Source organism: Xiphias gladius, chromosome 15, assembly GCF_016859285.1.
Source record: "Xiphias gladius isolate SHS-SW01 ecotype Sanya breed wild chromosome 15, ASM1685928v1, whole genome shotgun sequence".
NCBI classification, from domain to species: domain Eukaryota; kingdom Metazoa; phylum Chordata; class Actinopteri; order Istiophoriformes; family Xiphiidae; genus Xiphias; species Xiphias gladius.
In genome coordinates, this window is record NC_053414.1 from 11,121,130 (window position 1) to 11,147,016 (window position 25,887).

Genomic DNA, 25,887 nt, shown 5'->3' on the forward strand with positions numbered 1-25,887 from the left:
TGATTCCCAGATTACGTTTAATCGTACACCCTCCAAAATATTTCAGAATGAAGTCAAAACAGTTCAGACTAAAATATCTACAGGCCCTTAATGTCATTGAAGTCCTGTTGGAAAAGGCTCAAGCTGTACCCTCTTTTCCACATTATTCGTGTTTCAGATTCATGTTGCATAAGATTTAGCCAAAAATTTCCAAAAGAAAGGGACAACTCTTCTGAAGAGGGCCCTAATGCCATCAGGTTATCAATAGGGCTATTATGCTTGTGTTAAGTATTGCACGGTATTTTGTTACAGCTTGGAGTTATTTTTGTTATGTAACTTTTGTTTCTCATTCTTTGATTTGTTATATAAGAACAGTATATGCACTTAAAGAAAAGAGGAAAGGATGTCGATTAGGTTTAATACTGACTTTTAATTAAATTTGATTCATGACATCAGAAACCTGTAAGTGTGGCAAAGCTTTGTCCTTTAAATTAATCCACATACGAGTGCATATAGAAGTTGAGACACTCACACAAACTTACATTATCATCCATTTTTTTCTTTCCTGTCCAAAGAGGACAATTTCTTAATGAGGATAATGATTTCGATCACTGAAAATGTGCTTCTCTCTCATATTTTGACCAGAGTTACTCAAACTGAACTGAGGCCAGGAAACACGGCCGTTGCATTCCTACATGTGGACTCATTTTATTTGGCACATCCAGACACAGCTGACCCAGACTGAAGTTGCAGGCATCCATAACCTCTGTGTTTGCTTCACTCAAAGGCCTCTGGAAAACATTCTGAACTTTTCCTCGAAAACTGGGTTATCCCCCCTGATATAGAAGTTAAAAGGTGGCTTATTTTGGTTCTGAATACAGGAGTTGGTTAACATGCAGCTTGCAGACTGGGCAAAACAGAAGTGGCTGACCTTCGTGTCATATTAAGAAGAGGATCTTTGAAAGAAAACTCAGTAGTATAGCTCCTTATATCACAAGTAAGTGTATAAAGTACATAGTACTCTTAAATCAAAGTGACTTTGGTCACTCTGGTTTGGTGATAATTCTCCTGTTCATCTTTGAAGCACTTTTTTTTTCTAGACATGCCTTTTTAGCAATGTACTTTCATTAGAAAGCAACTGCATAGAAACAGATAGGAAACAGGAGGAGAAAGAGAGAGAGGTCTGACGTGCATCAAAAATTCCTTCCCGGGATGGGGATGGGGATTGGGATGCTGTGGCCACATGGCATATGTCACTAAACGACTAAGCAGCAGATTTTGCACTTTTCTTTTGATAAGCACAGAAATCTTATGATTTTTTTTTTTTTTAATTAATTAATTTTATTTTTTTTTGCTGCCCTGATCCTTTTTTTCCCTGTTTTTATATACCCATGAGCTAGTGCTGGGTAATGTATCAAATTAATTTGAATTTTTGTTTTTGAACGATGTGAAAAATGCCCAAATCGCAAAATCGAGATTAGTGCTTGCTCTGCTGTCACTGAAACGCCAGCGGCAGCAGTTCTCACTAGTTACAACAGTAACGTAGGCTGTCGCCATTTCCTTGGAGACGCCTGCACATCTGAGCTTTGCTGATCAACACAAACTTGAGTAATGGCAGCCACAGCCTCTGAACACGACAAAATAATACCACACTTGATTTTTTTGCCACACATCTGTCTGAGTTGTGTGCACTGCAGTAACTTGGTAGGGACTAAGAGGCTTCTCTGTGCCCAACTAGTGTCTATCCATAGCCTGCATGTGAAACATTTAGGAGACATCTGTAAATTGTAGCTACAGAAAACAATCTGGGATATAGTCTTCCCCTCTAAACTGCGTGAGTCTCTGTATTCACATTGCTCACACGCCATGCCACCCGCCACGTATATATGTTGTTTAGTTTTAATAAAGAAAGCAATTTTTGAATCATGTTTTGTCTCGGTTTCATACAGGAAAAAATATCGATGAAAACTGAGAATCGTTTTTCCTCAAAAACATTGAGGAAAATCGAGATCAAATTTTTTTGCCATATCAGCCAGCTCTACCATGGGCTATTAACTCCTTGATATATCTTTTTGTTTGTTCGTCACCTAAGCTTTTTTTTTTTTTTTTTTTTTTTGAATTAGTTTACACTCATTTTAAAAAGCCCTATACCTTAACTGTACCTTCGTTTTAAAAATAATCTTTGTCATTGGCCGTCTGTAACCTCTCACCACATCTGGAAATCTCCACCAGTAGCTTAATGCAACATCATTACACAAATAATGAAATTGCTTTTTGCAACTTACATCGTATATAGAAATATATATTATATATATCGCAGAATGCTGAATTCGAAGGTTTTCCGTCTGTAAACCATCTTTCTGTCTCATGGTTATCAAATGTCAAACAGCTGGATAGCTGTCTGGGCATCTGTTCATTTCCCAGAACTCAATGTCCATATCCAGTTTTGTTTACATCAACTTAGAAATTCTATTCTCTCTACACAAGCCAGTTCCTTGGCGCTGCTGGGAAATCTAGTGGGCCTAATTATGTTTGTAGGCAGCTGCTCAAAACCAACAGCTCTGTTACTCCTATTAAAACACCTTTGTCTATGTTATATTAAGCAAATTATACCTTAGGGTAGAGAAATAAGATAAACACTTTTGGATGATTTGTGCAGTGCTAATTTAAGTCTGTGTTTAACTGTTGAAATTCTTATGGATTCGGTTAGATGGATCACAGGGTCTCTGCTTGTAGCTCCACTGTTATAGACCAACTTGTTCATGTTCAGAAACAGATCTTATCCAGAGCTGACTGGTGTTTTGTAGCTTAAAGCCAAACAGAATTCAGTTTTTGTGTGTCTGTGTGTGTTGATTTGTGTACATATCAACAGAAAATCGTAATAACCAAAAAGAAGAAACGTGAGTGCTTTTCATTTTTTTTTTTTTTTTTTTAAATTGCTTTTATATTGATGATTATTGATTTTAAGCAGAGACAGTCTCCCGCACACTATTGTTCTGGGGTGGATGTGAATTGACAACGTTGGTAATGCAATTTGCGTGTTTCTTTCTTCGTGAAAGGGCACTAAATATAGTTAATTATATCACTTCGGTTTCTCCAGGCAGATAACAAGCTGGGGGGGCCATTGCTGTTCGCCAAAGTTTAGTCCCATATGTGTTTTGAGTGCATTACTGTGTTGTCTTACGAATTAAGGTGTAGCATACAGAGTCAAGGGGGCTACCTGATGCTGTGAGTTTTGACGGTCTGGCCATTTTCTGTCACTACAGGTGGACAGTGTGCAGGAGCTTTACAGTGGCACTCAGCAGGTTCTAAAATAACACAACTGAAAAGTACTATGGTTCCTCCCAAATGTTGAATGTATATCAGCCTTAAATTACCAGTGGATGAGAACTAATAGTATGTGGGCTTGTTGAAAAAGGGGAAAAACATCTTGTACCAATGTTTGTGGGCTATACAGAGCTTTGACATCCTCCACTCAGTAGAGCATCAGAGGTTGACAAAGAAGAACAGAAAAATTTCCACAAATACATTTATGTCCAAAAATGTTTTTTTGTTTTTGTTTTTTTTGAAGAGGCAGCTATACATAATAGCTGCCATATCACAATAGTTTTTTATTTCCTTACAAAAAAGGTAAAACCTTCAAATTTAAGTTGGACTTTAGAGTTTCAAATATGCAGCATCATGTTAATGCTGTTAGCTGTGCATTGGGTTGTCAGCAGCTGGCCCCTGTTCTCTTCACATCAGAGAAGACAGGAAGAAGTGACGCATCTATGGTGGTGACTCATTGTTACATGCTGATGCAGGTGTTGTACGTTGTGCCATGTTGTTGAATAGTTCTGTTCTATTTTCTTTGGCAAACCTGTTTAAGAATTGGCTTGTTCCATCTGGGTTTTGGAAGATAAACTGTGAAATCCCAGCATTCTTATCTGACTATTCTGGCCCTCCTGCTTTCTCCTCTCGTATTCCAGACAGCTCCATGGCTTGTTGACTCTTTGATGACCTCTGAGATCACTATACTGACAGTTGGTTCTCGCTCTTTGTCCACAGAAGGAATCAACCCTTAGAGTAGGACCTGGAGTGGAGAAGACCACTTTTGGTCTCAACAAAGGCAGACAGAAAGAACTGTGAGTAAACACTGCAGTTGTATGACCTTCTCAGGGGTCAGGATGTTTGTGTGTGTGTAGTTTGTAGTGTGTGTGTGTGTGTGTGTGTGTGTGTGTGTGTGTGTGTGTGTAGTTTGTGCTCTGTGGAATGCTTATCACATAGGTTTACAGACAAGGCTACTGAGATTTGTGGTTGTTTGGAATGAGTGAGAGTATATTTGCATCGTTTGCAGATGACAGAGGGACCTTCCAAATTGCTTCTTGTCTTATCTTGGTGAATCCTTATTATATATCTGCAGCCATCTGCTGTATATTTTGATCCCAGAATGCAAACAGCCATTTATCAGGCTCTTTTCTCAGTTCTCCTTTGCTGCAATCATGTATATTGGTCAAAGTGCAGGCCATGTGGTATCTCTTCCACCTGTGAACAGCACTGTGTTGACGAGCTGTGTTGTCAGAAAATAAAACCTGGAAGACAAACAGTGAACAAAGCAAACAAGGATACCGTTGGAAAGATTATGTCAATATGGGCAATTCCATTGGAAAGGCAAAGAAAAGTAGCCTGGCTAACTTCCAAGCAGGGCAGTACCTTTGTTAATGTATAGGCCCTTTTTACAGTTTCACACATTCACAAATGCTGTTGCGCACATTGACAGACATTATAAAAAAGCTCAAGCTTATGTCATGTTAGTGTTGGTTGTTAGGTGTTGTCAGCAGCCGATAGGATGTAAGCTTGAACCCAGTTGTTTCCTAGCAACACATTTCCCATGTAAGGGTCTGTTATCAAGTGAATTCATTCCCACTCAACCATGACATCAGCCACCATAAATAAGTTCTTAACCTATGGGAGACACATAGGGGACACACAGGAATGACTTTATCAGTTATCTAACTACAGAATTAGTAATTTAAGTTCTTTACAGGAAGGGGTCAGACCTAAAGTAAATTATTTGAAGAGAAGAAAATTGGAAGCACATTTAAGATGAGACGAAAAAAAGAAATGTGTTCAGTTAAAATTAGGACAGCACAAAATTACAGATGGGCAAAGTCAAAAAGGTTTATACTGTTTTACACTTTTCTAAATATCTTATGAAGGGTGTTGTATAGTGTAGATTTTCATGTCTTAAACAATAGTGGACTGTAGGTGTGTGCTTAACTGGTTTCTTTGGCTCCTTGTATTTTTGTGATGACTTATTTTCCCCCATGACCCTGACGTAGTAAAACAGTTTATATTTGTAAGTGATCCACAATGCAGAACTACATGACAGTGTAGATTAAAAGCACTTTGTTTCAGTTTTCTGTTTTTTTTTTTTTTTTTTTTATTCATTGCTTTAACTCTGGACCCAATGTTCTTATATCGTAGCGCATAGGGCTGACCCGATTGCCTCGAAGCCTCAGTGCTTCTACCGTTGACATGGTAATCGACGTCCAAATCAGTATATGAATGCTGCGTTTTATTTGATTTATTTTTACTATTATTATATATGCACTACCATAAAAAATCCCAAATAGCCCATGAAGTAAGAAATCATAATCTATAATAATTATTATTAGTTATTCTCAGACAAGGACATTTAATCTTGGTGATCATTTTGTGTGTCACAGCTCTCATCTAACGTTACCAGCACTGATACTCGGACAGTGACAAGTGAGCATGTGACAGACTTACATGTTACAACAATGCTAGTGGGATGTCGAAAAAGCATCTGGAATAACTTCCAAATTTGTGAGGATGACCCCCAAAAAGTGGCATATCACAAATCTGCGAGTTTTGCAAATCAATGAGAAAAGTGCATGTATTTTCTTTTTTCTGTTTGGGCTCATGTTAGCACGCCCTGCATACTAACAAAGTTAAACGCTGAAGTCCAATTTTTGTCCCCATTTTTTCCTTTACTGTGTGGTCCTTAATATTTTGTCCTTGTTTTAAATACTGGTGCTTTAATTTTCTTTTGAAAAATTGAAACGCACAAAGCCATAAGTGACAGCGAGAAAAGATATACTGTAACAAAACCCATAATTGTATGATGTGTTTCACATTAGAGTGCTTGATCTACTTCAGCTTCCTTTTTAGGATGTGCAAACCATGTGTCATCTAATGGAATGGCATAGAGATCAAGGAGGACAAGAAAAGTACTGCACTGGAGGATGTACGGAAGGCCCCACCCAGTGTTTCATTGTCAGCATCTCAGGCAGGATGCAGACCTTTCACACTTCCGCATGAGACACAGTGGAAGTTGTTCAGGTTGTTATGAACAAACAGGAGGTGAATTCATTCAGAGACATTCTAGGTGTGTGTTGGTCATTTGCGGGAGATTATGTGGAAGCAGGGAAGTAAAAAGGCTTGTGAATAGCTGCTTGATTTATAGCTTTATGGTAGTAGTGTAGACATTTGCAAGGATTATTTTAATTTAGCAAACTTGTCCATTTCTTTTTTTATTATAAAATATCGACCTCATGTTTTTTTTAAGTGTAGTAAACCACATTTTCATGACGTAAGGGTGCAAATATTGATCGTTGTGTACAATATGGTGATGTGTGTTTCAAAGGAATTGTACTCAATTTTTCGTCCTGTAAGGTGGATTCTTTCTCAAAGCCAAGAGTGTGGTGCAAATCCTGAATAATTCATCCTAGGCACATGCCGGTGAATTAAAGGTAAAGTGATAGCGCATAGCAGCGCCTTGCTTGGCTCACTGCTGCATTTTTAAAGCGTGTACTGGCACTCAAACGTCAAAATGTTAAAACTGTCTTCCCACTAAAACTGTTACTCTGGTCTCAGGGACTGGATAAAGGAAATTTGATATGGAGTTTGAATAATTCAGGATGATGGTTCTAGGATTGAATTTTCACCCAAGTGCAACTTTCCTATTTGTATCTCAGCTGATATCTCCGTACGCTCAAGACTTGAATGCTTGATATGGCGACCTCTCGGCAAAACTGTCCATACATAAAGACAATTGTGAACGGTGATCAGTTATATGTGTTTGTTGTGCATCTCTAGCATCCTGCTTCTCAATTGCATTTCAGAGGACACAGAGCAGCAGCAAAGGTCATTAAACGTGGTTATTGCCTCAGTGATAGACTGTATGACTTCTCTGTGTAATCATCTGTGTTTAGCACTTACAATCTGGCAAGACACGCTCTCTGTCTATAAAGGATGAATTTATTTATAAAATGGAAAACTGTCCTGTTGCAAACATGAGCATGAAATGATATATATAATAAGACTCCCATATTTAATCCTGAAATCAATTCACTTTGATATAAATGCCCAGTTCATTGAACTGTGTGAGCTCCTGCTTGTTACCCTCTGTGGAAGAGATTTTGCTCCTTAGGCCGAACATATTGAGGAAAAGGGATGAAAAGGTAATGGAGTGCTGCTGAATTCCTGTAGGAAGAAGTGCACTGCCGTCATTTCCTGAAAAGGTCTTTTAAAATTTGAACTTGAAACTGCTTCCTAAGCAGACTGTTGAAAAGGGACTGAGATTTAACTATCCTCTGTGTCACTCCCTAATCAGTCCCTCACCTCTCACCCACTCATTCTCTGTAAGTAATTCAGAACAGGCGTTTGCCTGTTCCAGAGAAGAGCATACACACAATTGATAATGGAGGAGGCTGGGGGCAGTAGAAAAATCGCTGCTGATGCACATTTCAGAAGTCCGGAAAGTTTGAACAGCTTTGACTACAGTCATACTGTAATTTCAAATTTGGACATATTTTGCAAGCCATCTACATTCATTCATCTATGTAAATTCTCAATTCCAGCTCTACATACTTTAGGTGCTGGAAATGTGGCTAACCAGCCCTGTATGGTTATGGTAATGAGGAAGAATGTCAGCGTTGTAATGTGATGATCGATATGGAAGATGAGTCAAAGTAACATATAATCTGGTTAGCAGCTTAATTCCTTTTTTATTATGATTTTTGTGGTTGAAAATTGTAGCTCACCATATTAGCTCGCTGTATCAGGGATATTGGGTGGCGTTCAATATTTAAGTCAACTGCTGTTTTTTCATCACTATGTGCTGAGGTTGTTTTGTAAAATTGTTAGTGGTCACAGCAACAGATTGGTGTTGATGTGATATGTCATCTTTTGAGGGGTCCGGTTAACAATCGTGCTGTCACTCATTCATGCTTTAGAGACCCTGGTGAAAACAGGAAATCTAACTTTGTCACTGTGTTGCAGAGACAGGAAGTTGTGACTCTGCTGTGACTCTTTTTGCTTTGGTCTGATAACTGTCAATTCTTTTTTGTTTTTTTTTTGTTTAAATTTTATGGTTATGATTGTAGTATATATTTATTATTTAATTGTCTTAACACAGTGTAGGATACCACTTAATCACACCCCAAATATACCCTATAAGAGACTACCCTCCTGACAAAATAAGCAGGCTAGTAAGTACATGCTGCTGCTTTTGATGATTTAATAAAGTAATGAGAAATTTCAGATCTTAGTTGCAGTCCTGCCTGAGGTTTCAGTCTTTGCCCACTAGAGTGCAGCCTACTCAGAGGAGAAATGGTCTTGCATCAAGATGAGTCATATGATGTGGGCATGTTGAGGATTTTTAAAAATTTAAATGACACGTAAATTTGTGTCGGTATTCTTAATCTTTTCTTTAGCAGAAACTGAATAGATGGCCTTTATATGACAGGATGCAATCTTTAAGTCAGACATTTGCTACACTACTACTTTGACACACTATTCGACTTTGTGAGTGTTTTTCCTTTCAGTGTGTCAGTTTTGAGAGCTTTAGGATAATTGAGGGTATAATTTGCAAGCCCACTTCAATGTGTCAACCGCTAATTGGTTTGATTAATGGCACCATGTTAATTAGCACACATTTGCCACTTGATTAACTACTGATATAATTTGTTGACAAGTCCAAATCTTAATGCTTTTTCAAAGACTGTTGCTTTCCACTTGGAAATTTAAACAATACAGATTAGGCCAGTGTGAAGTGAATCATTTCTCTTAGGTTTCTGATAACATAAATTATTTTGTGGCTTTGTTTGGGGAGTTTATAGACTCTAAGCTTTGTCCATTAGACACTGGTTACAACAGTCGACCTTAATGTCTCATTAGTGGCAGCATCAGTCTCATTGAAGCACCTGCTATGGATGTACTGGACCCACATCATTCGTAGCGCAATTGGCTTTATACGTCAAAGTGGACCATGATTTTAAATAGTTAAATAAAGGATATAGAGGCAGACACCTCTTTCTTTTTGCAGAAAAAGGGAAGTAATTTGCCTATAAATCAGTACTTTACATAGACTTCAAGACATGGAATAATGTAAAGACACTATGATTTTGTGACAAAAAAGGTTTTGGTTAGCTTTCGAGATGGTCAGTATGAACAGGGTATTTCATAAATGTCAAAGATATTGTTGTGATATATCTGTCTTCCTATCTGTCCCTCTGTCTTTCCTTCTGCCATTCTGTATTTTTCTGTTTTTCTTTGTCTTTCTCTGTATTTAATTTATTTTAATATAGGCTTTAAGGATATACTGTAAATAAATTTACTGACATGATACCAAGAGAAGAAATATTATAAAATGTGACTTTTTTTCCCCCCCAAATGCCAGCCAAAGGATATGATAACAAACTGTATCAGTAGTAGTCAGACAAGGATTTTGGGACCTGTTTTAAATTAGTTAATAGCCCAGTGACTTCCATATAACTACGTATGCAGTTTATAAATTGTTAAAGAAAAGCAATGGTCTCCGTTTAGCACTCTGTATGTGCCAAAAGTTTTGGTATCAGAATTAGTACCGGGAGAGAAAAAGTGGAATTTGTGCATCCCAACATAGCTGTGCAATATAGAGAGCAGCTTAGAAGTCATTTTTCATGGTTGAAAACCATGTAATGAAATGTTATCTTTCAGTAATGAAGACTAATAGCAAGAGGCCTCACAAGAGGATAATTAAGGATTAAGTCCATGGGTTTCAGTCAAAGTTTTTGGAACTAGAATTACCAATGTACTTGTGGTAGTGCTGTTTAACATACAACCAACATACATGTTTGGATGATTTAAAAAAAAAAAAAAAAAAAGTAAACTTGCCTCCTGTAAATTAAAACATTACCAAGTTCACATGTAGTGAGTGCGGGGACAAAAGTGCTGCTTAAATTGATCTTAAATTTATCACTAGCTTTTACAGAAAATAGTATGTGAAAGCATTTTTTTTTTTTGTTTAAAAAAAAACAAAAAAAACAAACCACAATGACAAAACTGGAAATTTCTTAAATAGATTTAGAGGAGGATATTAAAAAAGCATCAGGTTGTAGCAGGGTTTGTGGTTGCATCTTTCTCTTTCCAGTCTCAGCTTCTGATTGAACAGTTAATGCTGTTAGGCCCCTTCAGCTTCACAGTAAATCATGATTAATATTTTAAGGCTGCTTGATATTACCTTGATATCACCTTCCTTTTCTCATTTTGTACCAGAGTGGCCATCCATTGTGTTTGTAGTTTTGTTAAAACAGACCTCTGACACACTGAGGCACATTTTAATGCTCACCTTTTTGTTTCAGCAAACGTACAGTTGCCTAAAAATGCCGAATACACAAACAAAAATATGTCAACTGTGTTTGTCCCTTTTTTCTTTTTATAATTTGAAGTACGTGAAAGTAGGCTAATTAAAGGTCATACATGTTTTGATCACAGAAATGGGGCTTTAAGTATGAATCATTATTTTAAGTGAGTTGCATTTTCTTCAGCATGAATGGATCAGCATGTGGTGTAATGATGCCACATTTCAGTCCACAATGGAAGATGAGACAACAGTGACACAGCCTTTTTTGAGCCACACTGTGATCGTCTGTGGTGAGATGAGCACAGTTATGGTCATCCAGGGGATAGGTCGACTTAGGGGTTGTAGTTAAATTTAAAGTGCAAAAAGCTGCATTCACCTTCAGGGTACTGTTTTATTTTACATCTGCCGTTAAGATGCATGTCTGATGGACTTATTTTCAGACTTATTATTTTCAAAAGTCAGCTTCCAGGTACAGAGGGTTAACATTAATTCATAGTCCTTTAAATGTATAGTATTTTTTTTTTTTAATATTTATTTTAGTTGATGATAAAGTCATTCATATGATTATGAAACTGCAATGGCAGTGGTAATAGCATTAAATTGACTCTGCCTACTGCACTTTTTGTAAACTCATAATTTCGTCCAATGCCTGATTCTTCTCATTGACTACAAGAAACACAGATTGTTATAAAGCCCAGTATTGATCAGTAAAAAATTTTTTTTAGTTAATGATGCGCTAAATATTAGTTCTGTGGGTGCAATTTAGAATGTAGAATTTATATATCAAGTTATTCATACAACAAAATAACCATATTATGAAATTCATGCCATGTCATATTATTGCTGTCAACAAATATTCCAAAATTTTTTATGTAATCAAATTGTCTTAAAAAAAAAAGCATTCAATCGATTGTGAAAATTAATACTTGATTGTAGAAAAAACAGCAACACTTCCACAGCTGTTTGCCTCGTGAATTCTCGCGTGGGCCTGGGCTGAATGCATGACGGACACGGGTCTCACATTGTCACTTTCATTGATTGATTGAAAATGAAATGTAGGTCAAGCAGAAACAGGCGAATAATTCAACAACAACTGTGTGTTGATGATGGCAGAGAGTTCACAACCTAACCCGGCCGCAGAAAGAGTGATTTCCACTCCGAGCAATCTAAAAATCCCTTTTTGGAAATATTTCAGATTTTGGTCACATGACGTCAAATTGTGGAGCCTTGATAATAGCTATGTACAGTTAGCCTACCATTCCACCCAAGCAGTTATGTTTTGTTGTATTGGTTTTCCCCACTATGGACATAATGCAAAAATAGTTATTTGAATGGTTCAAACCAATGTGGGGTTTTTTTTTTTTTTTTTTGAGAAGGAATAATGAAAGGTAATTTTTGGCCAGTTTTGACAGCACTGTTATATACCAGTGTAGCAGACAACTGGGGTTGATACTCCCTGTAAATGCTGTGTTTAAGCCTTGTCATTATGGCTTCCACTGAAACCTTCTGCTATGGTGTGGTGAGTCTCCGCTTTATAGATCAATACGGAAGCAGTGAGCTGACACAGTGAAAAGCAATATTCATAAATAATGAACAGGGCACCCTTTCACCCTGTCCTGTCTTTTCATCCTGGCCAAGAAAATAACAAAACTGGAAAGATGGTTCTAATTTTTTCTTACGTAGCATTCTTTTTTTCAGATAAATTATGTTGCCACTATTGTGTTCTGATTTAATGTTAGCTGCTGCATATGTAAAGTAAAGATTGTCAAACTAGGACAAGGACAGACAGTAGCATAAAAAAAATCCAGTTATGCATTTTCCTTTTATAAATTTTTTCTGAAGATTGTAGACAGAGGTCTCTGTTTTTGTTGTGTTCAGTTTCTCTCCTGATGTGCTATTTGTTCCAGGGAGATGGCATCCTGGTGTTTCAGGGTAACTCTGTTACAATGAATCGCAGTGAGGTGTCACCTTTAGTAGCACTCCTATCAACAGCACAAAGATGTACCAGTGAGTGAGCACAGAGAAAAGCTTTAAGTGCTTTATCATTACTCTCTCCACCCTCTTTTATGTTGAGTGCAAGGCGGTCACAGCTGCACACCAAAGCATGATGCACCTCACCCATATAAACGGAGGGAACAATAACAGTTCTCTTTTGTAAAATACATCTAAAAAGAGACTAATGGCAGTCGATGTTAGAGCAGATCTCCTTGCGTCATTAAACCCAGCCAGTATGGTGAGCACTGAACAGGGTGGTCAGCCCAGGTGCAAATATACTTTAGTACCATCTGTGGACACACTTTAACTGGCTTCTTAAAGGTTCAAACACGAAGCCAATATTTAGTGGTGGTGTATTTGCATATAATCTCAGTGTAAAAAGATCAGTGGATGTTAATAGACCCTAATTTGTTCCGAGCAGCGAAAGCTGAGACGAGGCATGTCTGCACGGATTGAAAATGATTTCGATTGAGCAAAAATTTGGAGAGATGAAGAGGAGGCGCAGAGGGAGAGAAATGAGGCATACTCTTTCATGTGAAAGGGACAGGTGCATGATCCTGGGTTCTGAAAACCATTGGAAGTTACTTATTGTAGTTTGACCCACTGATTTAGCCCAGTTATCAACATGGTCAATTTGCAAACAACAATTCTGTCTGAGCGCAGCCCCACAGTGTCAGACTTTGAAAACCTCTGATACAAGATGAAGAAAAGCAGCAAATCCTCACCTTTGAGGGGCTGGGACCATCAAATGTTGGTCATTTTTATGTAGGAAATGAATTTTCTGTTGATTGACTGATCAGTTAATTAACTCGTTGTTTCAGCTTTAAACCACAATACAGGATTGCTACATTTTAAAATGTATGTACAGAATCAGCACTGGAAGTATTGATATGATGCCTAGTTTTGATGTTCCTGTTGATTGTTATGCTTACTAACAGATACACTGATTATTATGTGATGTTATCTGAAAAAGACATCTGCTCGTTGTAGCAAAGTATGGGAAACTGTCATTGTAGTTGGTTAGTCTTAGTATTTTGCAGCATCTGCATAGCCTTGAGCATTTTCTCCTTTTTTTGTTGTCTTCGTATTGGTGTGGTCATAGGAGACAATGCTTTTGACATTATTTTGTGTACGTGCTATTAATAGCAAGCTGCTGCCGTTCCTTTAACAGAGGGCCCATTCTCATCTTTTGTCAGCCTATCTTTGCTTTGCCATTATTACTGCCCCTCCCACTCGCCATCTCTCTCCCAAGGCTTCCTGGCTTCATCAGCTCTGGTAACTATTAGCTTCTGCGCTAAATGGTGTCCACGTTGTCCCCGCGTGTCACTAGAATCATTAGGATAAACATCTGGGATGAGCAGTCTCACTAAAGCCGGGACAGATGTTGAAACACAAGGAAATTAAAAAGGATGCTCTTAGATTGCAGATATTTAAACTGAAACTAATCACCGACACACAAACTGTAGGAACCATACCATACTTACCATATAATGTTGTGCTCCCTCTAGTTAATCTAATAAAGCTTATTAACTGTAAATTACTATGATAGAGCTTAATAACTGCAAATTATCAGTGTTTATTTTCCATTTGCCTTTTCAGGTATTATTGATCAATTAGAGAAAAGGTCATATTATTAGGATTTTCAGCCTTTAAAGCATCTTTTAATTCACTGATTATTACAGCATTCATCACCAGCATCTTGACTGTACTGACAGATTATTACGATAATAATCCTGGCTGCTCTGTTATTGTCTCCTAAATGCTTACCCTTGACCCCTCCCCCACTGCATCCTGACTGTATCCAGCTTATTAGTCCTTCTGGTGCAGGCAGAGTGGCTTATATTTCTTATAATATTCTGTCTACTACTTCCTGAATTATTGGTAAAACTAGGACCTTGAATGTCATATGAGGGAAGCACTTTTATCGGCAAGTTTGTGGAGCTCAGTCTGAGGGGTTTACCGTTGAGGCTGCTGGTGTGGGGGGTGGGGTGTTTGTGTGTGTGTGTGTTTGCGTGTGTGGGGGGGGGGTGTACAGTGGTGACAATAGCGTTGACAAGGATAGCATCCTCATTGCACAGGAGCAGCCGAAGGCAGTGGAGGGAGTGGAAAGAAACGGATGGCAACTGTGGGAGAAAGAAGGGAGTAGTGGCAGGCACTGCAGCCTGTGTCTTATTTGCAAAATCAGGAGAAGGTGTTTTGTGGATGGGAGTGAGTTTGGCAAAACGGAGAGCTACAGCAGGCGGCGTGTGTCTGTTCAGAGACAGAAGTACAGCAGAGGGAGTGGAGTAAGTGGGAAGCAATCACGAGTGAAATGGACCGACAAACTGTACTTCCCAACTCAATTGCCCTCACTATGGATTAAGGTGAGTGACGGCATCTGTATTATTTTGACTGTAGATAAAACCTGATCTCGGTGACGGAGTACCTGTGGATCAGCTGCACCATGTGGAATACATCACAGAAGAGGCATCAGCTGTGAGGACAACTGAGGGAATTAGACAAGGACTAGGAAGTGGCTGTGGCTTGCAGCTAGTCCCATTTTTTTTTCCTTCCCCCCCCACACGTCTTCTAACCCCAGAAAACTAATGAGCAAGTCGATGTGTGGCTGTGGCTGCAGCATCATCTCCTCTCTGATGAAGAGACTGGGCCGCACAGCTTGCTGCTCAGATCTCCTCTCCTGCAGCCATACTTCAGAACAGCTGCAGCGACTGGCCACCGGCTGCCCACCTCAACCAAAGGTAAAGGTGCGTCAGCGCCCATGGACACAGCCACATCTGTGTCTTCACACCTCCCAATCGGTCGGCATTATTATATTCATGTGTTATCACCTGTGTGCGATGCAGGAAACATATGGGACCTGAAAACGTATCGTATAAAAGCACCGCGTGTGGAGTGCAGCATTTTTGTTCATCATCTTTGGTTGTCCGAGACGATTTCTCAGGCTGAACAACTGTGCTACCAGGGAGAATGGCACAGTAATTGATTCTTTAATGGAACCAGGTGATTTAATGGCTGTTTGCTGCCTTGACAACAGTGGACTTGCTTCAGCTAGCAGAGTCATTTAAATGGATGCCTTCAGTCTGCCTTAGGTTTACAGCCCCTCCTCAGTTGGAGAAAAAGCTTTTTCTAATGGAACAAATAAAAGCCAAACAAGATTGTATGTGCGTCTGAGTGCTTGTGTGCACGTGCCAGTGTGTGTAATTGAGAGTGCGACTCGCTCTAACGTAGGCTTCTGTCTCATGACTGTACCTTCTAGGTTTCCCCCTGTTTCATTGCTTGTTATACACGTGACTGCTTTAATAGTTGGCTGGCACCGACTGGGATTTTTAAAATCCCAGAATGTCAGTTGGCCATTCTCACAGCAGAGGAGATTGATTCTCTTAGTTTCCAAGAAGATTTATGCTCTCATGAGTAATGATAGAAATCCACAAAGGAAAATGTTGTGGTATTATTGGGCAACCGCCCAATAATACCAAGTCATTGCATTCCTGAGAAAGCATTGTCACAGGATGAAATGCTTCACTGCAAAATGAATGTGGAAAAACATTGTCCCTCTGTCAAGCAGCTCAGGGATTGAGGTTTCACATTCTTCATCAGAGACATCACAGGGCAGAAGCTTGAAATAGAGCCATCGATTAATAGCTTCTGCATTGAACTGAAGACACAAAGATTTTTAACAAACACTTTATTTATAGGATTACTCGACTTTTTTAGAATCCAGGAAACAGTTCCTCTTACTGCATTTCTTGGCTAAAAGAATTCATAATTGCAAAACTTAAAAAATCGTTAACTTTTATTGCTTTTGTGTCACTTGTTGCAGTTACTAAGGAGGCAGGTTTGATATAGTAGAATGTCTCCTTGAGCTTTCAAACACTAATATTGGTTTGTACAGTCTTCACTCATGTCCCACTGTTAATATTTGAGTATCTAAGAGAAGCCACTATATGTCCGCGGCTCAATTTATATCAGTTTCTATGTACTCTGTGAACAGCCAATATTTTTCTCCACTCTATCGCACTGTTATATTAAGGGCACATTGGTGTGATTTATTGCTGCCATTTGAGGGTTTCAGCTCAGTCCACTAATTTTCTTTTCTTATTCTCAACAAGGTTTATGTCCTAGCAGTATCCAATAGCCTTGAAACAATTGATTCTCCTTTAAGTCTGGTTTCACCTTTTCAAAGCTGGAAATTCCTGTCACACTTTAGCCCCAGAGGATCTTAGTTTTCACAACGGATCATCAAACGCAGAATCTCCTCACGAGCATTCTAATCTTGATTGATTTGAAACGGTTATTTTTATAGATACCCGCATTTTTTAGATATTCAACTCAGACATCATTAATTCACAAATAAGCATATGTCAGTAGACCCCAGTTTGTTTGCTCTGGCCAGAATCCTTTCAGTGTATAATATTACCTCAATTACTGGAATAAGCAGATAATCTTCACACCCTTTTAAACCATATTTTAATGACAGATGTAACATAAAGTTTGTTGTGTTGCAGTTGTATTCATGAACAGTTTTTAATTGGAGAGAAAGTTTTATCTTATTCCTGTCTTTATCTATATAACATTGCTTTCTCAAAATCTCTTTTTCTCAATCCTAAAATGGTTATTTAGATGCTGAAATCACTGATTAATGGGACATGATAAAGGGAGTTCTTTTAGCTGTAAAGGCTGTGAATAGGTTAAAAATCAATACATCTATTCTATAGCCATACCAATATTGGACTTTTGAGGCCAATACCTAAAAATCCAGAAAATCTAAAAAAAATCGACTAAAAAAAAATCAGAAAAGGATATCTCGACCAATAGTCATTTATTTCTATAAACGCTTGACATAAGCAAGCATTATTGATGAGAATCCCTTAAATTTGATTTTGATAAGATTTGTGTCCAAGATATGTACCGTACAAGACATTTGGCAGTTGAAAAGAACTACAACTACAACTGGTGTACCTTTGAATGCAATTGTTTGCAATTGGACCAGAAATAGATCATGACTTATGACTGATACCGAACAGTTAAAATGCCTTTCTCGGCCTGATAGTGCATACTATGCTGCCTCTAGAAATAATTTTTGTGAAAGCAAATTTACTTTCAATTTCAAATTGCGTACTTCTTAACAATAAACTGTTATGATGTAGGTCATAAACAAATTAATACTAACTTGTGTTTTGGGTTTCATTCTGCAGCCGTAGGAAACAGTTTGGATGCCAGCTGTGTGGTGGGGCAGGCAGGTTAGCTGCTGCGCTGATGCTGTAGAAGGTTAATGCGTACCTGTTGCCCACGCACTAAAACAGGTGGAGAACTCTGTCCAAGTCCACCCAAGAGAAGCATACTCTTGCTGAAGTCACAGCTGTGGTTTTGTCTGTGAAGTGCCAACTTGGCACAGCACTCTGAAGAAACCCCAACCCCTCCCAATCAGCAGCCATTCCAGGGACTGTCTGGATGTATGTTGAACTGCCAGACTACTGGGCACACGCCATCAGTGATGGTCTATATACATCTTATTATTCTAAGAAGGAAAAATCTTTTGGCCAAGAAGCAACATTGAAAGTAACAGGCTCAAGGGCGCAATTAAGGAAATGGTGTCTAACTTGGCATGCCACAACTGGTTAGCAAACGGAGTGAATACAGGCAGGATATGCTTCCATTTGTTTCAGTTGCAGAATAGCTTTAAAGGAAGTAAAACTCTGTTTTTGTTAAAGCTGGAGTAATTAATTAAAAAAAACTTAAGTTATAATTTTATTTATTTATTTTTGCAACTTGGCATCGGATAAAGTTGTAAGTACAATATTAACGTATTAGTTAGTTTTTATACTGAACCAAGCAATCAGTTGACTTTTTACATATCCAACAGAAGTAGAAAAACATCAGTATTAATTTGGACTGGTGTTTCTGGCCAGTGGATGTAAGTCTAATATTCACTCTTACCTTTTTTTTTTTTGTCTCCACCAACTTAGTATAGCAACCACCAAGTATAGCTTTTTCATTGCTAAATGCTCCACTACAATTACCATCTAGTAGCATACGGTGAGAGCTTTTTTTTGCTGAAAAATGTTGCTTGCTGTGTCTAAAAACAGATCAGAGTGGAGTTTGTGGGCTGGAAAACTAAAAATGATGAGCTGAAAGATGCTAAAGGGGAACTGCAGACTTAAGGATACTTCTCAGTGGGTTTGTTACTAAGAGTGACCTCTTTCCCATTACAAAGCTATTTGATCCAAGGTTGATATAAACATATTGATTAGAGCTTCTTTAATTATTATCTATTAAATATTAAGTGTTAGTAGAACTTAAGCTGCACCAGATGATGCTAGTTAACTCCAGGAAAGGTTGGCCCTTGTTTTTTCAAATAAATAGTTGTAGAGATGGTTTTTCAAAATGATGAACAAAGCTTTGTTTCTTACTTTAAACCAAGTATTGGTCTTTGATCATTATCCCATAACTTGAAAGACAAAAAATCTTATTTCTTTTGTGTGTTCTGAGTGGCTCTCTATCTCCCGGGCACCTGTGTCACCTGTTTGCTCCAGGAGACACAAATTCCCACCTGCCCTCTTCAGCTTCCCAAAGCTATTTTTGTCTACTTCAAAGCTCTTGCAGGACTAAGAATAGAGACTGATGAATGAAACTTGTGTGTGCAATACTAAAGGCTACATGTAGAGTCTGTTACTGGAATTTTATCTTTCTAGGTATTACCTGGAAAAAAAAGCCAATTCAGCCACTTTATATGCTTCAAGAGAAGCACAATTTTTTAATCTTGCTGTTATTTTGATATGATTTTTTTGCTTGCTATATAAGTGATTGGAATGATTAGGAAAAAACGTTAACTGTTTTTCACACATTATTGTCATTTTGATCAAGAACACTAAAGCTCTTGGCCAAATATTGTCTCTGAACCTGGTGTTACGTCTTTTTTTCATCAGTGTTGCGCTTTTATTGTATGTCAATCTCCCTCACCCTGTTTGCACCACTCACAATTGTTTGAACAACAATAACAACAAACAAATTTCATGCCGTGTTTAGGAAACTAATTACGGAACCTCAATCGTTCCGGTAAAAGGCAGGGACAACTTTAGCTATTCATAGCCTTCCTCTTCTCAGCTCACAGCAATGAACTGGCAGTCCCGAGGGGGGGCTGTGCAATCTGAGATCGGTCTAATGCTTCCCACCACAGCACCAGGACTATACAGCCAAGAGGTGGAGAAGCCTTACAAAGGGACTAGCGACTTTTTCCTCAAGGTCAAAGCAGTTGGTTTGCACTGAAACAGATAAAGTACGTGAGCCTACCAAAAATATTTTTTCATCTTTTATAAAGTACAGTGAGGAGATCTGGAAGTGCAGCATGCATAGCTGATTCTTAATTTGTCATAGTAAAGATTAGCTAGAGACTTCATGTGGGCATTGAAAAGAACCATTGGCGCCTTTTTAAAGGTGCTTTAGCCAAGATTATACACAATTTAACACACAAAAATAATCTTTTTCATACAGTGTGTTATCAGTAGTGAACCTCTGAGCTCATGTGCCCAATAGTAAAGATCTAATCGACAGATTAGAAAAGTTGAAAACCTCAAAGTATTGTTAATGGATGAAGGGTTAGGCTGAATAAACCGCCCTGTCAAACTGCCCTCTTCTGTGTTGTTCACAGCTGTTTGGAAAACCTTTTTATCTTTACTTTGGTTTACTTTGAGAATTAAGGTAACAGAACGCCCATCATATAGGTCTAAATCCCAATTTACAGAGTTATGTGACAGGAAGAAAGTGTGTTCAACTATAATGATGTTCTAACTGCTTTGAGAGACACTGGCGAGCAATCTGTAGTTGATATACTTTTTATCACTTGCAGAATATCTGTCATTTATTTGGTCGTATAAAACTTCACTTCCACCCGTTTTTGCTGAGTAGGTGCTGCTGCATAAAGAAACTCTAGAAACTCATTTTTTTTCTTTACAGCTTGTCTTACAGCTGCACATGTATTGGTGCAAGTCATTGCTAAAAAGCCTTAAAGTTGGAGCTGCGTTGCATCCTACCTAGTCAGCCCATTCCCACTTGGACTGGACAAATCCACGAGTCACACATCCTTATTATTTACATGAGCCTTTTTTTTTTGTACCACTTGCATGTTGAGTCAAAAAAATATAAGTTGTGTATTGGGTTGAATTGCTTCGGAGTAAGTTGTGTGTGGTTTTAGAATCCACTGATTTGGATGTAACGAAACAGAACCAGACCAAAGTAAAGATGATACAGTGCATATAGAGAAGTTTCACCTCTTAGACTTTTGTTTTTGAATCACGTTGACTCTATCTCTGACCAGCTGACTTAACTCAATGGAAATATGATATGATAAGCACAAAAAAGTATCCTCAAAAGGCTTGTTGTTGTTTAGAAGTAGAGCTTTTAGTGAACAGTCAATGGAACTGTCTTTTTATAAATAGAAACATGACTTGCAAATTCAATTTATTCCCCACAGTCTTTTGAATTTTGTGATCTTTTTGGAAACCCATCCAACTTATAGTTGCAGTATTGTACGTTTTAGAATCCTCCTTTTCATTTTTTGTACCCACATAAACAGACTGTGACTGGACCTTAGATGCAAAAGTTAAGTCAATTCAGTGATATCTCGTGTCTCTGTGGCTTTGTTACTGTTTTACATCCAGATGGATTGGTAGTGACAGTGACAACTAAGATATTGTTTCTGGTTGGTAGCTTTGCTAGTTGTCTGAAAGAGTCACTATTATCTACATAGCCCCAAATCACAAATTTTCCTCAGAGGGCTTTAACATCTGTACAACATACAACACCCAGTATTTGTAGACCCTTTATTTGGATTGTAATACTTTAATTAATACCTTTTTATATTTTTCAAGCCTCCCTGGGATCATTTAGAGAGGCTTGCAGGGGAGGGGGGCCTATTCAGAATTTGTATGTTAGGAAGATTTAACTGCAGATTTTGGAGGGTGTAATGCAATATAACGAGATGTAATGAATCAGTACATTTATATTGATCAGTATCAATATTTATTGATATATACATTTAATACCATTGCTGAGGAAGGAAATGCATTTGACATGTTTGTTAGACCACAGGGACACACACAATGAGTTTTGTTGAGTGACACTGAATGTAGACTTGGCTTACAAGAAAATACAAGAAAACTCTACAGGCTACCTTTTTAATTTCAAGTTCAAGGGGTATATTCAGTTTGGGATTGAATCTTGAATATGTGGTATAACCTTTACACCTAGTTTAGTTTTGACCGTTGAACTACCACAAGAGGCTTGTTTATAAGCAGGGCTGCAAGGGCTAAAAGTTTGGGATGGCAAACTTTAGCTTTCTGGATACTCAGTGGGATGGTGCCGTTTCAAATGGTAGAAAATGTTTGTTGTGTTTCCCGTCTTTGGCGGCAGAGGTCGCCTGCATATCTTGCAATGGTTATCGCTCTGCTGTTTATCCAGATTTAGAAATCTGAACCATCTCCAAATCATGTTGTGTGACCCCTCTTCCCCACAATTTCCTTATCTTGTGCGGACGTCTGACTCTCCTCAAGGTCACTGGTTTTTATGTTTCCAAGAACTTGTGCGTATGAGTAATTTTTTGTCTCTCTACCCCTTGTTTTAGCCCTGCACGTGTCATCTACGTAACCCCTTTGCTGTAGCCTGATAGGGTGATTGTGCAGGTGAAGGTTGTACAAGCCTTAAGAAAATACTGGTGTGTGTGTATATATATTCATATTTAAGAAGTAATGTGTACAGTAGTTACAGCCCTCAGGAACCAGTTGGTCCTAGATAGCGAGGTATACATTTTTTGAATAGGAAAATAGAAAAAGATGTCTGCTGTTGTATAGATGCCCAGTGTAAGCCAATACCCTGACTTTAGGTATCATAATGATTATAGGGAGAGAAACAGTGACGTCAGTGCATCCCTAGTAGTTACTGAGGCAACAGTGTCTTCCTCTTGATTAGCATTTCTGATGTTTAGTCTGCACTTGCGTCCCCTTCCTACAGTCTCACCTCTTGGCCACCCCTGCCCTGTGTCTGTATGTGTCAATTTTAATAGCTTAACTACATATCGCTGCCTTGCAGCATCATATGTGCCTGAACATTCCTGTAAGGGCAGGAACATATAGACCGAAAGAAGCTTTGATTCGAGAGAGTTGATGCTTTAATGGTCATATATTAGTGTTGTTGCTCGAGTTGGATTCTTGTCTGCATTGCTGCGTCTCTGATTCAGCGTCAGAAGGTGAAGCTGTCTCATTGTAGATAAGGCTCTGGTGTCTATCCTTCAGTTCCACACACAATTTTATAGATTTTTGAAGCAAACTACGTGACTTGTGTGTTCATTAAGTATGCTTGCAATCATAAACTGGTAAATTTATAGCAGCACCACATCAGATTTAGAAGATAAACAAAATGTCTTTAATTTTGCCAAAGTATGTAGACTATGTAAATCTTAAAGACAATTGTTGGACAAGCTTCTGGTACATCTAAGCCATGTTTTTTTTTTTTTTTTTTGTATTTGACAGATTGGACATTGTTTATTGGCTTGTTGGAGCTTGGAACACTGGTAGCTCTCAAGGCTATTCTGCCCCTCGTCCTTATGTGAGGCAGAGCATCCGATGCTGTGTGATCTGAAGCCAGACACAATCACTCCCACTTTTTTTCCCCCCCTTGTCTGCTGTTGCACAGCAAAAGTGTCTCTGAGATCAAATGTTTAATGTCCATTATTTTGATTAAAACAAATGAATAGAATATGAGGAGGGATATTCACACTTTTGTTTGGAGGAAAAAAGCAGTCCAGAATGCGTTTGTCTGTATGGAATCCTCTCTAAAAAGAGTCTTTACTCTTTCTCTTTATCAGTTGAGTGATTTTTCCCCAGAAACACAAGCTAAATGTCTATAGAAGAAAAAACAATATATTTTAATCATATGTCTTTTGTCATTTTTTGTGTTCCAGAACGTCAAGCCCTTCTCCTCCTCAGACAGCCTAGCGAAGGTCCAGGAGGTAGCAAGCTGGCTTTTGGAAATGAACCAGGATCTGCTGTCGGGGGGCAGCAGCAGCAGGCGGAGTCGAGGGCCGGGGGGTCCGGCAGTGCGAGGTAACGCCTCCTCCACAGCCCGGGCACCCCAGCAGGCGGCAGAGGAGGGCGATGAGGATGAGCACATGAACCGGGTAGTAGAGGAGGAAGAGCAGCTGCAGCAGAGGGTAAGGCCAACTGACATTCAAGAAATTTTATTATAGGGATATAGAAGCATATGATATATAAACCTGTAGGACTAAAGTGGATTAGTGAGTTGTAAGCAAGTGAAATCATGTGGAAATGCTTGCACTTTGAAAGATTTGCACATTGGTAACAAATTAGAAACTTTCGGGCAGGTATAAGTGGAACAAATTGAATTTTAATCAGACCTTTGTTTTTTAGAGACATTGTTTTTTTGTTTTTTTTTGGTCACAGCCTGAGGCATCACAGGTTGACGGTGGCCGAGAACAACCATGGGTGCCCAGCCAGGAGCCAGGAAGGGGAAGAGGAGAAAGAGGTCAGAGGACGAGGAGGAGGAAGAGGAGGAGAACAACAACAGCAGCAGCCACCAGGAGGAGGAGGAGGCGGAGGAGAGGACAGAGGGAGGGGAAGAACAGGGAAGGGAGGAAGAGGAGAGGGAAGAGGGAGAGGAGGAAGAGGAGGAGGATGAGGACGAGGAAGAGATGGACCAAGACAGTGATGACTTTGAACATTCGGTTGAGAGTGGAAGAGAGGAGGAAGAGGAGGAGGAAGGAGAAGGGGAGGACGGGCTGCGCTCTCCTTCTCTCAGGAACAATGTGTCTGCCCCCAATAATAACCTGGACTCGGGTTGTACACACCAAAGCTCTTCCAACAAGAAGGTAAGCACAGTTGTTGTTTGTGAACAGCTTTCATTGGAACTACTTTCTACTTCAGAAGTGTACCCTATCTGTTGATTATCCAGAGTAACAGGGATACTGTTTCTGTTGCTGTTAAAATTTGTTTGTTTTTGCACTGCTCTGACCACCAAAAACAAAATTCCATTCCTTTCCTTTGTATTGGTTTGGAGACTAAAATCTGAGAGGAAGGATATCACAAAACTTGGACATATAAAACCAAAACCATTTACAGGGCGAGATACCACAACACACAAGTATAACATTGTGCAATTTGGGTGAACTGACCCTTTAGGATACTTCTGCAGGAAGCGAGCATTTGCTCACAGAAGAAGTTACTTAGAGGCAGTATGTGATTATTATCACATCACCACTGTGAAAACTTCCCTATAGTGTACTGCACTGACAGTTCGTGGTTCATATTTAAAACAGCAGCTCCCTCTTTTGGCATAAATGTCTTACTGCACTGCGCATTCATGCAGTTTCCCGTTTACCACGCAGTGACCAAATCTTCCTAGTGGAAGAATTTGGACAGGAGTACATTTATACAAGTCTGAAAGGTACTCGTGCCACATTTCCACAGTGTCACAGGCCCAGAGAAGATGGATTCAAATTCTGAAATATGCAGAACTATGTAAACAAAGTACATTTCTGCATTAGTGGGGGAAGTGACACTTTGAGTGAGTAAATAAGTCTTTAAACTTGGGCACAAAAGTTGTGACGGCCAGGTGACGCGGATCTATCTGTTCATTAATGAGTTGGCTGCAATATAACTTTTTCACTATATTTCTCTTTGAAAATGCTGATTCTATTGATTTCACAATTATTGTGCTAGAAGCTTGATGTGACGACTCCATCAAGTGAAGGTCTGAAGTTATTAACTCTGAGCTCTGTTTGATTCCCAATAAAGCAAACTGGACTCATGCCTTCACAAAGCAAAATTAACAAGTATTTCTAAGTCTCCTTTTGCTTATATATGGTTTTCATAGTTAACCTTTATTTGCATTGGCTAGTTTTGGATATGCCTTTTCACTTCTTTATTTCAAGCTTCTAACTCCTATAACATTCTTGCTAACTTCAACCACTATCAGCAAAAAGGTGTGTGTGTGTGTGTGTGTGTGTGTGTGTGTGTGAGTTGACATGATAGTGATGTGTAATGCCGAAGTGATCTTAGTCAGGTTGCACTGACATTTTACTTCAGGTCAGAATTCAATTGATCCCCTGTCCTGTTCAGGACCCGGTTTGGATCCACTCACAAATCAGTACTAAGTTATTCTGAGTGATCACTTTTCTCTTTTTATGAAGCACTTTTATTCTGTTGGGAGTGGTCTCCTCCAGGGTGACAGTGCCCCTATTCACAGATCTTGAGGGTTTACTGAATGTTTTAATA

At 38.8% G+C, this 25,887-nt stretch overlaps 1 protein-coding gene across 1 annotated transcript in view; it reads left to right on the forward strand.

Annotated features, from left to right (window-relative positions):
• fbxw7 (F-box and WD repeat domain containing 7) overlaps positions 1 to 25,887 on the forward strand; it is a 124,219-nt gene that overhangs the window by 18,507 nt on the left and 79,825 nt on the right. Inside the window, 4 exon segments of the mRNA XM_040145988.1 lie at positions 4,027 to 4,103; positions 23,559 to 23,807; positions 24,058 to 24,145; positions 24,148 to 24,482. Of these exon segments, the coding sequence (XP_040001922.1) occupies positions 23,628 to 23,807; positions 24,058 to 24,145; positions 24,148 to 24,482 (603 nt within the window). The 5' untranslated portion in view covers positions 4,027 to 4,103; positions 23,559 to 23,627.